The sequence below is a fragment of the Heliconius melpomene genome, chromosome 4 (genome assembly GCF_056956725.1).
Source record: "Heliconius melpomene rosina isolate 202511_hmr_F chromosome 4, ASM5695672v1, whole genome shotgun sequence".
Taxonomy (NCBI): Eukaryota; Metazoa; Arthropoda; class Insecta; order Lepidoptera; family Nymphalidae; genus Heliconius; species Heliconius melpomene.
The window spans coordinates 7,793,116-7,809,707 of record NC_140392.1 but is presented as its reverse complement, the minus strand read 5'-3'; the positions used below and the strand labels follow the sequence as shown (position 1 = coordinate 7,809,707).

General features: G+C 30.5%; 1 protein-coding gene across 2 annotated transcripts; it reads right to left on the bottom strand.

The window, feature by feature from the left end:
• Positions 1 to 142: 142 nt before the first annotated feature.
• On the bottom strand, positions 143 to 16,549 carry PIP4K (phosphatidylinositol 5-phosphate 4-kinase). Of its 2 annotated transcripts, XM_085208079.1 has the most exons (11): positions 16,211 to 16,549; positions 14,863 to 14,960; positions 13,031 to 13,141; positions 12,721 to 12,891; positions 10,956 to 11,094; positions 6,080 to 6,210; positions 5,735 to 5,903; positions 5,431 to 5,594; positions 5,166 to 5,281; positions 4,802 to 4,872; positions 143 to 4,370 (listed from the first exon to the last, which is right to left on the bottom strand). In XM_085208079.1, exons 1-11 carry the CDS (start codon positions 16,337 to 16,339, stop codon positions 4,248 to 4,250), a joined length of 1,422 nt encoding a protein of 473 aa, XP_085064205.1. In that variant the 5' UTR covers positions 16,340 to 16,549; the 3' UTR covers positions 143 to 4,247. The 2 variants fall into 2 exon arrangements, with proteins under 2 accessions (XP_085064205.1, XP_085064206.1); XM_085208080.1 differs by lacking the exon at positions 12,721 to 12,891 and having other exon boundaries at positions 16,211 to 16,545.
• Positions 16,550 to 16,592: the final 43 nt, after the last annotated feature.

Sequence of the window (16,592 nt, the reverse complement as noted above, 5' to 3'; positions counted from 1 at the left end):
TATTTTGTAACGAGACCATTCAATGAATTTCATTAAACTTTAACGTAATATAATCTTCAAATGGGATTTGAACCCACAAACGGCGTATACAATATGCAGAATGTTATCATCGTATTAGGTATAAAGACAAATAAAACAAAAATTGCAGAAACTTTACAAACCGAATATTTAAAAAATTAAAGTTTATTTTTTCATACATTGTCTTTACAAGAGGAGACTAGAGAAATAACATTTCAATGTGTCGCTTACATGCCAATTAATAGCGAAGCATTCATATTTGTAATAATTATATGCGCCACTGCTGGCATTGTAGCTTAGAGGTGAACGATTACAATACTATAGCAAAGAAATTGATGATTCTTAAAGTTAAATCGATCTGCAATAAATCATACATTTTTTCTATACAGAAAAATTATAATAGATGAATGTAGAAAAATAATGTAATGATAAAGAAAAGTTTCTTGAAATGTTTCAAAAACAACACGTACGTGAAATTGAACCTATGCCATGGGGCACACAATGAGGGTTTACGCTCACATTCCACTACTATAGTTTTTATATATTTGTTTCAATAAAACTTCGGAGTTTTTAGAGATCGGTCTCTCAAAAATATTTATGCTAATACATTAAAAGTGAAGGAAGTAAATGGAAAAATATAAAATAATTAAATTAAAGATCTTATACCTTTAAATAAAATATTATATTTTTCAATTGATCGATCGATTTCACGTTTTCTACAATTTCAATGTTATTAATATATCATAATCGGTCACCCCTTTTGCAGCTCCCTCACCATTAACAAAGTAACCTATTGAAATGAATAATAGTTATCAACCTAAGCAATGGCAACACATATGACATATTTTATAATATTCTAAGTGCTTTTTGCACTCATTTAGGATTATAAAAAAAATACTGAAACAACGTGTTGAAATTTTAACGTAACAAGAGTTGAAGTCATCTATCTATCTTTGATATTTAAGCCAATTAAGATGTGAATTTGTGAAGTGATTTTTTTTTATATAGTTATTCACATATATAATAATTATACACCATTAATAAGTAATCGTTATTATTACGCAATAGAAAAATATTATCTTTGAATATAGAACTTTCTTCTTGAAATCTGTTAATTTAATTAGAGCTTAACCAGAGCTGTCCAAATGGTCCAGTATTCAAGGGGCACTCAGTCCCTTACTTCAATTCTGCTACGTACAAATCTCTCTACGGTTTTTCAGTATATATATGACATATTCAACCATTGTGTACCCTTCGTAAAACAAATTACTTCACCCATATAGCAGAGGAAAACTGGTGTTAAGTTTCTCCATTACCCATACGACGGTCAATTTTCGAGACGATGCCTGTTGAGTGGCGGAACTCTACGCCGCGGTTTATTAATATGGTCGATTTACTTTAAACAATTTTGTTTTACTTAGAGCACAATATAACAAACAATCAACGGATTGTCCACAGCGTCGAAAACGTTATAATTTACAACATTATAATAAAGATCAATATTTATACCAAAAAACATCAATTGTAATTTTATATCGCGTATTTGTGTGTTTAAATGTGCTTAATTTTAATGAAAAAAAAAGTGACTGCTCATCTTAAATTTACAACAATTACACTAACACAAAAAATATCTATCACAAAAGCTATTTTTGAGAAAACTTTCATTTTGAGGGCGCTTCAAACCAAATACTGATTTTTTATTTCGATTGTCAAAATTTAAGACAAAAAAGAATGAATAAATAAAATATGTAATTTTATATAAAAGAAAAGATTTAGAAACACTGCCTCGCCGACAAACAACTTCGCGTCACATCGATATCCACAAAATAACATCACATGACCATAACAATCCAAGTCTTAATCGTTTATAGAATAATAAATAACAAAATCTTATAATATACTTTAACGCTACGCTAGAAAGATACTAAGCGAAATTATTTAATTGGCAAAACGTCGATTATATAGTGAATCCGGCACTGGCACTATGGGGCCATACATAAATTATATCACACGAATTTAATTGATTATTTAACTCCTTTTGACGAATTTTATTGATGATTTGGCGCTAATTCTTAACCCCTTCTTTGTTTTGTTATAGCTGGTCATATTAATAAACTAACTTTTTAATATAACAATAAGGTGTGTTATGTAGAGTGCTGAATGCTAATAATTAAAAAATATATATTAGAAGATATAATATTAAGAACATTAATATACATATTTATTTTAATACATTTTTTTAATTATTAGCATTCAGCACTCTTCTATATAAACTATAACTGTGCCTTTCATACTTCTCCAAAATTTTGCTTCACATATTAATATATGGATATGTAATATTATATTTGTCATGTCACGAAATTTGGGGCTCGTGACCACTCCTTGTCACACAATGTCACACGTAGTCGACCCCATTAAAGTGTGACGTAATTTATGAATGGCCCCTTTTGAATACGCCTTAGAACAGCCATTTATCGTATATCAAACTTTACATCAAATTTAGCGATCAACATTTATCATTTACTTAGAAAACATTATATCAATGATATTAACAATATTACATTAGTACTATACTACCATAGCGGAACATTATAAAAGCTAATAACGTTTTGAAATATTATTGCAATGTGTTTATAGATTTAAATGTCAGTTCGAAAAAAATTTAAGTCTTCCATTTTGGAATGGTAACTTTTTTAATTGTATTTTTATATGACCTTTGTTCAAGGTCATATGCCATACAGCTTATTCAAAATATTATTAATAAGAATAGTGTTGTACAATGTACAGCTTGTGCATTTCTTTTTTTTTTTTCTTTGTGTATTTTTATATATACAATTTATTTTAATTGTTTAATTATTCATTAAAAATCATATTAACGAAATAAATTAGTAATAATATAATTATTAAAAGTCTAAAATAAAAATTAATCATTGATGGTGTTTTGAAACTTTAAAAAAGCTGCCATTCCAACATAATATGTTACAAGATAGTAAAAATTTTAATTTTCTTTACTTCCTTTTAATGGATAAAGTTGACAACTTGAAATAAAATATAATAGAAAAACAAATAATTTGGTTGTTCATTAATATGTAGATATCAGATTATAAATCTTAAGTATTCATTAATATATTGATTGAAGAAAAAAAAATTAAGCATATCAGTACAAATGTATCCTAACCAATATGAAAAGGCGAAAAGTATATAAATAACACAAAAAAGATGAATTAAAAAAGTTTTAACATAAACGTCAAAATTTAAACAATATATGAAATTATTTCTTACACACACTCTAGGTGTGTGGTATGTGCATATATCATAGTTTGCTATAAGCAAACAAATAAAAAGTCACAAGTAAAAAGTTTTTTTTTTAATATAAAAGGAACTAAATAAATTTCATATATTGATTAGAACATTGTTTGTACTGATATGCCTTACTTATGATATCTACACAGAAAATAATGAAGAGAAAAAAATTACAATTATAATAGGTATTTGGAAACCAAATAATACCTACATATAGACAACAGGTCAATTATAAACATAATTTTCGTACCACTCAGTAAACGTGAACATTTAAGTGATCACTTTTAATATATATTTTTTTACTTTATAGTCTGCCTCTTTTAGTGCATTATTAAAAAAATAAAACTCTATGACACCCTGTCGAATCCATTACTAATCTGTCCTTAAATAATATTTAAATAGTCTAAAAAATATTGATGAAATAATAAAAAAAATGTTCAGTAGTAGGATTCATATATTAAAATAAACTGCAAATTATTATTTCTAAGAGTTTATCAAAAATTAACTATTATCATATCAGTGTGAAATAATAACATTACAATATATATAATAAATTACAATAGCCATTTCTAAAATGTTATAATAAATATGGCTCAAAAGAAAAAGATTAATTTTCCGTCATTTTATGTTCATAGGTTTCAATATCCATTTTGGAAGACAAGAAATCCTTTTTCGATTTCAGGTCGATTACTATAAGAATTTTCTGAATAAATATTAGTTTTTGGTATCAATTATCATTTTGTATCAATAACTTGATGATAATAATAACGAGAAAATTACTGGAAAAATGTGCTCCTTTTTATTTTGACCTATATCTAATATAATGAACTCAAATAACATTTTTAAAATTATATAAAATTTCATATATAAACAGCGTAATATAAACAAGCATATAGCACTAAAAGAGGCATTATATATATTATTCATTAGTTGCCCTCAATGGCTTTGGCGACGAACTCTATGAATCGTTTCCCATACTGTTCGGGGTCGCAGGTTGAAATCCCGTCGACGTTGCTACCGTATTTTACTGTTTTTGCCGCTTTTGCCGCCTGGAAACGAAATGTAAAAATATATAGTAACAATGGATCATCTAAGTTATTAAACGTATTGCCTAAAAATGATTTTCTTTTAAAAATTTTAAAAATAAATGTATAATATATATTTTTAGACTTCTAACTTAATAAGTCTTGCAACGCTATTTTGGATCTACTTTTTCAATTCAATGATAAATATTGTAGAATTCAATACAATCATTTAAATTTTACGCCTAATTTCCAAGATATTATATATAAATAAAAATAATCATATAAACAACTGTAAATACACATGGGTTAAAGTATTATTTTCCCCCATGTCAGTTACAGCCAGACATTGACACTCTTCTACTACTTCTAACTTGACGTTCTACTTGAAGTTATATCTCAATACTGCATGCTACACACTATCTCAATTATCTCAAAAAGATTTTATAACAAAATACCTGTTTCTTAACTCCGTAATGTGTGAGAACATCGATAAGGGCGACAAAGTATATTTCCTTCTTGGGAGCACCTGCAATATACAATTTGATTATTACATATTTAATAGGCCTTATTTAAGTAATAATTAAATGAAATGCCCGTAGAATTATTACTATTACTGTAATAATACCTCCTCCGACCAACCTCCTCGTGCCAGGAAACTTCGTTGCTTCCACTTCATTCATTCCTTCGAGCGGGGATCGAACCCACAACCGTCGCGTTACAGTCACAACTTTGTGGCACTGCGCCACGACGGCCTCATATATTATATAAATACAAATGTTTATACATTTTCTAGAATATTAATTTACAATCATTACAAACCATCATGGCTGGGTATAGCGTATATGTCCAGCTCGGGTATGATGCCTTCGTAGCGTAGCGAGGACTGGCGGCCGAGAGCACCGCGAGGACTGTCCGGTGGAGTGTTGTATCCCCACCTGGGAATAACGATATTTGTTTTTATTCTGGCTTATCTTCACAATGTATCCCGCATTAACCAGGACGGTTCGACGGGTTGGTGATAGCAGGGTAATGAGGATTTCGACCGTTGGACCCTATCGACCCATACTCTGCGACATATACATACCTGTCGCCGTGTCGGTCGGTGTCCGAGTCGGAGTCAGAGTCCTCGGAGTCGGGGTCGTGTTCGCGGGCCCGCGCGCGCGCTGCCTCCGCCTCCGCCTCGCCGCGCCCGCACTCGTGCACGCCCAGCAGCAGCGAGTAGTCCATCAGGTGCAGCTTCGTCAGGAACTGGGTACAAATGAGGGAAAGGAAATGTATTGTATTTGTTTATTTTACGGAGCGTTTTAACACTAGGATTTCTTTGCCTACTCTACTACATATGGGATACAACGTGAAGCTAGCTAAAAATAGCAATATAAAAAACTCACATCAACATCAGCAGTCAGCGTTTCCAAAAGTTTGTCTTTCGCCGCATCCCCTATATCGATGCGAACACCTTGTTTTATGAAGTCATTGTCTTTTAACGTCGGTAACTCCTTCTCTAGCTCCTTCTCTGACGCTTCACGGTCTACCGTTGAACCTTTTAAGTCGTATTTTCTGAAAATATTATGACAAATGTAGTTGAATTTTTGTTAAACATTATACCACGTTATATTAAATATTGGCGCAGCGTTGAGTTTCACCAATTACGTTTTGAATCCCATTCGAGAGGGGAAACTTAAATATCTAACACAGCTAATTCAAAATAAGTTAAACATAACAACAATTCATACTTATGTATATTAAGATGATTGGAGAACACGTTCCTCGTGGCCACCAGGTAATGCTCGATACCGTCGACGGTCAGCCGGTACATGCCCAGGTACTGTGGCAGTAAAGTCTTGCCGTGCCTTTCTACTATATACTGAAAATTATAAAAAGAATAATTAATTATTTTATGTAAATAATTTTGTTAACTTCACAAGATGTACTCTTACAAATTGCGCTTTTGCATTCTAGTGGTGTTTGTTATAGGAAGCCTAGCAGGACCGAGATAAAAATATATGCAAAAAATATTTTTTATCTTGCAACCCTCTTTCATATACATTTCAGATATTAGTAATATATAACAAAATGCCTAAACTTCTAACAAATTGTAAGCTCAATACAAAAGTGTTTTAGTAATTTCCATTATCTATCTCAACAAACGTATAGAAACAAGGAAGAGTTTTTTTAAGCGGTTGATTGATTATTTAAAGATCATTTATATAATAAATATATAATACTCTCCCGTTGCGTTTGCGTCATTTTACTTAAATTATATTTAATTAACTACTACTAAAATAACTAATATTACGTACTAATTAGTAAGAACAATAGTATTATCTATATTGTATTTTTTTTTTCATAGTTTTTTGCTATCGATTTACGCAAAATGTGAATATTTGTAAAACAGAAAAAAATACATAATCATAGGAAAAATCGTTTTTTAGTTGAACGTATGTCACAGAGCAATTATTTGGACAATTTTCTATAATTGAATAGAGTAATAACACAGCTACTCATATATAAAATTATACATTGCAGCCGAGGCCGTGTTTCCTTTAGTTACGTTACGTTTTTGAATTTTTAAAATAGAAATAATTTGAAGAGGCAAAGGAAACCTAGTGTTAAGACACTCCATTCCCCACTTTTCGGAACTCAACGCCGCCCGTTTGCTTTTGTGCCAGAGCGAAGGAGAATCTTGAAGGCAATGTTTGTTAAATATTTTCTCGTATACAAAATTTAGTCTATATATATAAAATCGAAAGGTCACTCACTCATCAGGAAATCTCAGAAACTACATGTGCTAGGAGCCTCAAATTTAGCATAGGAGTTACTTATAGGACGTAGGTGCTCGCTAAGACGGGAAATTGCAATATTCGACTCCTAAGGAGATGAAATAGGGGTTGAAAGTTTGTATGGAATTTTTTTTAAATCGATTTTTATAAGATTTGAAATTTAAACTCTTAAAATTATTTCATTGAACACGTGTTTCATTATTAGGATTCATCCCTAAAAGTGCTAATAAGCGGGCGAAGCTGCGCGCGTCCGCTAGTTACTAATAAAACTCTTTTTACCGTAAACACCATAATGATAGAAACGGTTTATAACAATAATTATACGAAAATAAAAGCACGAGGTGCAATTCACAATAAATTGTGACATTTAAATATCATATCAAACAGTAACTTTCTCTGTAAATCATAAATAAGATAAGATACGCGAAGACAAGATATTAAAGTTAAGTCGGCTGTTGACTCATTATTGTATTTATGATAAAATAAAAACCAACGAAAGTGTTTATTCTCAATTATATTTAATAAATAAATGTCTAAATGTTAGAGTGGATCATTTTAAATAAAACAATGAAATTTAAAAAATGTATCTATATCTGTATAAATATAAATAATATCTGTATAAATATAATGTATTTAATTTTATTATACGTTATAATATAAAAATAATTGTATAAGTATTTTATAAAAACAAAAAATATAGAAACTAAAGATTTTTTCGGTAGAATTATCAACATTTATGATATTGCTATAAATAAGCTTATTTTAAAGGAAATTATACAACGTATTTGTAATCTTATCCTTAGTGGATTAGCGAGGATTTAGTTTATTAACTTTACGTGATTTCTTGTGATCCTATATATTATACTTATTTGGTTATAGTTCAACTTAACAAAATATAATAATTATTAAAAGAAACTTTTCGTAAGCGTAATATAAAAAGTATATATAAAGTATTTTTGACGAGACACGTCTTATAAATGAAGGAACGCCGGCTGCACACACGGAAAAACATGAGTCTGTCACGTTCCGCGTGAGCCGCGTGTGCGAGCGAGAGCGCGGAACAAACGATAGAGAGGGACGATCGGTCTTAGCGTTCGGCTTGTGACGCATTATCCATTCTTTTTTACTTATAATTAAAAAGCACAGTAATAATACAATTCAATTCATAAACTTATGCAATTTCTATTAATGTTTTCTACTGATGTAAATTTATCGTCCGTAAACCGAGTTTATATACAACTAGTTTGTTTTTTTTCTTCAATATTTTAATTCAAATGGATCAACAATTACAAGAAATTAATGCATTATTTATATTTAACAATAATGAAATAAGCTGCAATTTATTTATTTATTTTTATTTTTTGTGAATCATATCTACTATGATCTTTTATCTCGGAGTTTGCATAACTACATCAAAGCCTTTAATCTATGTTATCGTATCTTATCAAATAAATAAATCTTATCAATTATTAGAAAAAGATGCAACTTGAAACGTTTAATATTTTCAGCCCTTGATTCATGTTAATTCATACTCACTATACACGCTACTATTACTAGGTACTTAAGACAATTAAAAAAAACAGAAAACGACATATCTTAACTTTAGGTTCTCTTTACCTATGCTGCAAAATAAAATTATAAACAGAAATCTATGATAGCTTTCTTTAGTAGAACGTATACCACAGAGCAATCTGGATATTTTTTTTATAATTCAATAGTATAATACAGTGACTAATAAATGAGGAAGGAAAATATTATTACAAAATACTAAAAACGCACTAAAAGTAGATAAAATTAAGCTTATTTTAAAACCTGACGAAAACAGGGGTGTTATAAGTTTATCAGTCTGCATCATCGTAGCACCCTAACAAATGGAGCGATATCCTGAATATGGGCTGAGCTAAATATGTTCAGCCGTTTAAAGATTTGATAATCTACTTCTTTCTTTGCTTATCAATAAAAGACTAGTCTCTTATTTAAATAAATATGATTTGCTTGCGGCTAACCAATATGGCTTTAGAGCTGGTAAATCTACAGAGGATGCAGTCATGAGTTTGGTGGATAACGTAGTACAAAATCTTGACAGCAAAAAGAGCCTTCGATACGGTGTCTCTGCCTCTTCTCTTCAAAAAATTGGAAAGTATCGGTATCAGAGGTATTGCCTTAGACCTCTTTAGGAGCTATCTGACTGACAGAACGCAATTCGTTGTTATAAATGGAAATATCAGCGACGATGCAAATCTTTCATATGGAGTACCCCAGGGTAGTGTACTGGGACCCACTCTCTTTTTAATATATATTAATGAGCTCTGTAATTTAGTAATACCCAACTGCAAAATCATCTCATACGCAGACGACACCGCTATGCTTATTTACGGTAGTACTTGGGCTGACACACTTAAGTATAGTGAAAAGGCTTTTTCCATTGTTAGTAGCTGGTTATCACGTAATATGCTAACATTAAATTTAGATAAAACTCAATTTATAACATTTGGTTATAAGCTTTCCTTACCCTCTGAATCGTTCTCCATTACTGCTCATACATGTTCCTATGAATTATATCAAGCCTGTAATTGCTCTAAAATAACCCGATCTCGTTGTATTAAGTATCTTGGTGTCCTTATCGATGAAGGCCTTTCTTGGAAGAACCATATACAAGCTCTAGCTTCTCGTATACGAAAGTTAACATTCATCTTTAAGCAACTTAGATCTAGCGCTAGCTTAGAAGTACTAAAAATGATTTATTACGCCCTTGTGCAATCATTACTAACTTATTGCATACCAGCATGGGGCGGAGCTATCAAAACGACTCTGCTTTCACTTGAAAGAGTCCAAAGATGTGTACTTAAAGTTATACTATCCAAACCTGTTCGTTTCCCAACAGAAGATTTATATAAATCATGTAAGGTGTTAACAGTTCGACAATTGTTTGTTCTTTGCTCTGTTTTACGAAAGCATCGAGCTACCTCCTTTGATGCTCAGTATATGCTCAATAAACCTAGATCTAATAAAATTTGTCAAATAGAATTGCGTCATAAAGCCTCTTCAAATCGACATCATTATTATCTCAGCCCCACATTATACAATGCTATCAATAAAAAAATAACTATATATCCCTTAAACTCTCACCAATGTAAAATGAAACTCTCAAACTGGTTATTAAATTTAAACTACGACCAAACAGAAGATCTCCTAGCCACCTAAATGAAGTTAATTGTACATATCCTTAACCTTAAGCATACTTATCCAAGCAAGGTTGCATACATACATACATACGTACATACATACATACATACATACATACATACATACATACATGCATACATACATACATACACACACACAAATGCATACATATACACACACACACACACACATACACACATATAAGCACATATAAACATTACACACATTCTAAATTTACCTAAATATTGTAATTCTTTATTATTATTATTTAATTTTTTTTTTTTTTTTTTATGGTCATGGTTTTTAATTTTTAATTTTTATTTTTCTTATATGTATAATTATGCAACTAAATTTGATCTATCTTTTGAAACGACGCTTATGAGGCGGGCGTTAATAACTGCGACACAGTATCATACTAATGTAGTTATTACCGTCATAAACTGTTTTTGTTATGAACTACAATTTTTTGAAATAAATAAATTATTATAATTATTAAATTATTAATTGTTTGTTTACTTTTGAGAATTTTACTTTGTCGGGGATATTTTTAATTGAATTTATTATAGTTCCAAGTTAACCTAATAAAACATGTAAATAATTTCTTATAATATATAAAATAATCTAATCTTAAATATATACTCACAGGATGATAATGTTTAAGGAATGAATGCATCCTTTCGACCTCCTCCGATGTGAGGGTTTTCAGTATGAAGAGCCTATCATAGCTCTGGTAGAATTTTGCCCCGGACTTGCCCGACGAGTCGTCGGGTATGGGTTGCGATCTGATGACAATTTTAATATATAACTTGCTTTACTTATTAGTAGATATAATTAATAAAAATAACGTTTGTGAATATTTTGTAAAAGATAGTAAATACCTAACTATTTAAAGGTAATTTAAAGAACCAGTTAATCAACCAGTCATTGTAAATATTCAAATTAATAATAGAACCCTTTTAAAAATATATACAGGCAATCCTCGACCTATGTCGTTTCGGGAACGGAGTATCTTGACATTAGGCGCCCAGGTCTCTGCTTATACCCTACTAAATACGGTAGGAATACAACGTAAAGCTAAAGGAAATTATTTAAAGAACTTACTTTAAATAAAGCATTATTTTGTTATAAATGAAGCCTTTTTTATTTTGTGTTCATGCTGAACCTAACCCTAGGATTTTACGTGTAAATATATTTCTCGACTTCGCCTATTTCGAGAACCTAGCCTGCCGTAAGTACGAGGACTGCCTATATTTTAATTTTGTTTAATTGCCTATAATTTATATAGTACTATGCTGATATTCTATACACTCAACATTCATAAGGGACAAAGTTTAAACCACACCGAAGAAAGTTATTAACAAACCTCACTTAAACACAATTAATATTGAATAAGTACAGCACGGTCAACGAGTTATGGCACCTCTGAAGTTAGGCTTTCGAATTTTTTGCACATTGTTTACTTACTTACTCAGGAAGAAAATAATCAATTATAAGAAAAACCCTTAATATCTTTAAGAAGCCATCTATAGCTAACTTCAAGACGGCCACGACTCGTCGACCGTACTGTAGAAGAGAGGGTAACCACAAAGTTTACGGTATTGGGTATTACTGGGTCCAACTTAGCCCAACTTTGTTATGACCTTGATAGTTAATCTGTTTAATAATTCCTGAAACTGAAATGGCTTACCGAGATCAACTCTACATTTTTTGTTCTCATTTTGTATGTGAATTATGCAGTTTCTCTAACCTGATATTTCTATTCAATGTATGTAAACAGGCAAATCGATAAAACTAAACAAAATAAATAAATTTAATTATAATTTTCCTTTAATTATAAAATAAATTATTACCTATATTAAAATAATAAGTTAATTTACACTGCAGTTATATTGAAACAAGTTACGCTAATTATAGTCTAAGAGCCGACCCGTTTAACAGCGTTGAGTGCATCTAGTAATTTTGACGTGACCAACTATTTTCCTTGCTATTTTTACATCAGTGTCTTGTGTTTTATTGATTGTGCCTAGAACTCACCTTTACATATTTTTTTTTAGATATATTGCCGTAAGTGCTAAGAAAAATTGCCGCCATTGCTTATATAATATATACATATATATCTGCGATGACAATATGAAGGATTTGGGAACGAGACGGGAACATAAAAGAGGCAAAAGGGGACATAACAAAACCAAAGGGCACCACAAAAAAAATCGAATTCACAATCGAATCCGTACACGCGCAATACATTTCATATTCATGAGTGCTTGTTAGCCAACGATGCACAACAGCCAGTTGCAGTGATATGCGATGGAACGCCGTGTAAGTTTAGAGGCACACTAAAATAAAATATAAATATATTGTTATTTATATAAAAAAAATCATACAGCGTTTAGAGAAACCCCGCTGACCTCAGTCGTTTTATCGTCAGACCGCGTTTCACGAATTTACTCGCATCATGGATAAAGCCTTCTTGATTTTTCATATCGGAGATGCCCGAAGGGGCCGTGGACGATCTCTTCAACATATTCTTTATCCGCTTCACCCGCCTCGACCATAAGTAGTTATCTGGCTTTCTAAACCTAGGGACGTGGGTAGGTGGGAGCGGGTTCGGATACCCGAATAATAAAGGGGTAGAAATAATAAATATATATAAATATATGACAGTTCAAAGTTAGCTTCACACGTGCCGCGGCAGCGTCGATGCTATTACCCCCATACCTTGTGAGTGACTCCTTGTAGTCGAGGTCGTCTATGCCGAACCTCTCTCGGAGGTTTCTGAAGACAAGTGGACAGTACTCTTTCACCTTGAAATGGGAGGGCATGTTTTCTCTGTAAATAATTAAATAATATCGATTTTTTTAATGGGTAACTGACTTTGTGCTGTAAGGTGCACACTGGATAGTAGTTCTATATGCCAGCTCTCATTAGTATTTTATATAGCTTACAATACATTTCTAACAGCAAGAAACCCACATATTACATTACACATATTTACCAATGAAATCTATAGTATGCAAGGAATAACGAAAACTATGCTATTTTGTTTACTTTGCGTGACTGATTGAAAAAATAAGTGGCATTTATAATATGAGTTGCATTAGAAAACCTTGAATAGTATGTTTTTTTTACCAAATTAGCCTTTTTAATGGAAGCACAAGTACTTTATAAACAATCATTTAGTTTCAAATTTCTACATACAAATAAAGATAGTATGATTTATTTAATTTTTCCGCTTCACGCTATATCCCACATGGAGCAGGGTAGGCATTTGAAGCCTAGTGTTAAGATACACCGCTCCCCACTTTCCAACAAATTCTGGAGATGTTGAGTGTTGAGTGGCGGAACTCAACGCCGCGCTTTGCCTCCGTATCAGAGCGAAGAAATAAAAATATTGAATATTTTCATCGAATGGGTATTGAACCCACAATCTGTCACCTTTACAATCACACGCTTTTGCTAATGCGCCACATTATGGCCTCATTTAATATGGACCAAAGATATCCGTTTAATTTCAGGCAGTTAAATATGAGAACACAGCTATTAATCTGTTAATTGTTTTTGAAGTATTCATATATTAGTGACGTAAAATCGTTAATTTTATTAGAATCGTTAGTGCTTGGGTTTACGATTATACATAAAGAGCATGAAACTTAGATCAGCGCTTAGTCATAGTTACATTTTATCTTTTATAACTTTATACATTTTCCTCGTGTTAAGAAACTCCATCCTCCACTCTCCGTAAAACTTTGATATTTTTACTCAAAGTCAAAAGTGAAAAAACCCAAATCTACATGAATATTTTCCTATTCATTATAGTTAAATTAGGTTTATCATATGAAAAACGATTTAAAAGCAATGAAAATATTAATCTCGATTGTGATTTCAAATTATTTACAGATGACACAATACTTCTTTGTCTTGGTAAAACGCGAAAATAAAAATCGAGCATATAAAGTTTTCAAAATGTATGTAGGATGTATGGTATGTAGGATACCACAAAAAAAATAATTTTAAAAATGTATAAAAAGTAAAAAAAAATGTTCCATTAATTAAAATTAAGCATTAATGCCTTTTACAGGCAGCTGTATATTGACACAAATTGGATAAGGTCAAATGTTAAACAAGCTTCTTCATATTACACACATAATAAGAATGCAAATTATAGCACACTGAATGAACATCTTTCATGGTATGAAAAAGTAAAATTATGTATATTCTATATAATTTGATTACAATGAATTCATAATCATACATTTCACATTATTTCCAGATGACATAATACTTTTTTTATTGACTTTGAAAACTAAGCAAAGTCCAAAGTTCAACAATTTTCTATGTAAAGCTGACAAAAATAATTTGTTTTTATTTTAAGCATATTTTATTAAGCTATAGTAGAACTGTATGTGGCACTTTCTTGTTACCAGAATGAGAAAATGAAAATAATTCACCTTCCTAATTCATGATTGAACCCAAAAATCACATTTACAGTCATATGCCTGCTATTGTACCACAAAAACCACAAAAATTCTAAGAGTAGAAAAAATACATACTTGTTAAACAAATGATTATCCACTTTGAGCTTGGAATAAGCCCTAAAGTCATCCGGCAGCAGCATGACTGGTATTGAGACATGACTGAGTTCATTTATCTAGAATAAATTAGAAACAAATTGAGTCCATAGTAATAAATATTTTATTGGTCCCTACAAATACATGTAGAAAGGTTCATCTTTTGTCCAAAAAACATAAAATAAAATTGTAATGAAAAGTATATATTTATAAGTCTATTTCATTTTTAACAAGTTGAACCTTCATTGTTTTCAAAAGATAAGTTTTTACACCTTCAAAGGAGGAGGTAACCCCTTTTTGATATTGTGTTTCGTTCATAACAAAAGCCCTATATGGCAAGATAGAGAGAACCTAGTGTTAAAATACTCAGTTTTCCATTTTCTGCCTCTATTTTCGTGACATTGTGTATTGAAAGGCGGAACTTACATTCTCTCTTTCTCTTGGACAAGAAAATGAAAATAATTAACTCCATGAAATAGGAATCAAATATAAAACCATTTAACTTACAGTCAGTTTAATATTTGAATCATATAAAAGTAAATACTAAAATTCAATTAATTATTTATTTTTTTCAAAGTAAATAGCAACATTTAGTCAAAATATTTTCAATGTTTTTCCATAAAGAAATTGTTATTTTGTTTTCTTAAACTACACATGTTTAATATGTATGTAGTATAAGATTATGCATATAGAACAATATTATTTTAAAAATTACAATAATTAATGTGATATTATGAATTAATTTTCCAAATATCTTAATTAATGAATATTGCTTTATTTTCTTTTATATGATGCATTTGTCATACTACACACCAAAAGTATTTGAGATTAAAAAGATCTTATATGTATTAAGTCTTCAGAGTTTAAAAGATGAAAATTTTATAATTATTACTAATTATAAAATTTTCATAAATTATTTGACTGAGACCAAGTAATAAATTACTTAATTAATCACAGATACAAAATATTAACTGTTTTTTTCTCTAAAAAGTTACACTTTATATGACTAAAGTATATAAATATATATATGTATAAGTGAAATGCAGTTGGCACATCTTTTAAGCTTTAAAGCCTTCAACGCAATGATAAAGCGCTATATTTAGAGAAGACAATAGTAAGTATTATTTATTATTGATCATTTGCCAGAAGATTAAAATTATTAGTAGGTGAGATCAATTAAGATTTTAATTCAAAGGTTATTAAAATCCAATAGTGAAACAAGAAAAATAAATAAAAACAAAATATAAACAACAACTTTTGCGAAAAAAATCTTATACGATATTGCTTACTATTTAATCATTGGATAAATTTATATAAATTATGCAATTACCGTGTGATTAACACCCCACATAAAAACAGACAGTAACGGTTCATTAGCACGAAACAATTTCACTTTTTGATGTTTCACGCGAATATGTTTCTTTTTCAATTTGCTCAATCCAGTGCTGGGAACGGACATTTTGGATTTGTTTACAAGAATCGGTGAACAAACTCGTAATGTATTTAAAATTTATTTTAAATATTTAAACCATTTTCAACATGACAAAATCAGTTAAACTACGCAAAGATTTAAATAAATAAGATAATATTTATTATAGAAACTCGACACCCATCGATAGGGCAAACGGCTTTTTGACAGACGAAATCAGATGAATTGGTTAATGTGTACAGACTGAAAATATTGAGATATAATGTTGGATATACACATGAAA

Bases quoted from the DNA above. Each gene is read 5' to 3' on its own strand.
- PIP4K (XM_085208079.1), bottom strand. From the start codon at position 16,339: ATGTCCGTTCCCAGCACTGGATTGAGCAAATTGAAAAAGAAACATATT. The intron at 6,211-10,955 runs GTGAGTATATAT...TATAATTTTCAG, and splicing joins TCCTTAAACATTATCATCCT to TATATAGTAGAAAGGCACGG. The intron at 4,371-4,801 runs GTATTTTGTTAT...TTTCGTTTCCAG, and splicing joins ATTACGGAGTTAAGAAACAG to GCGGCAAAAGCGGCAAAAAC.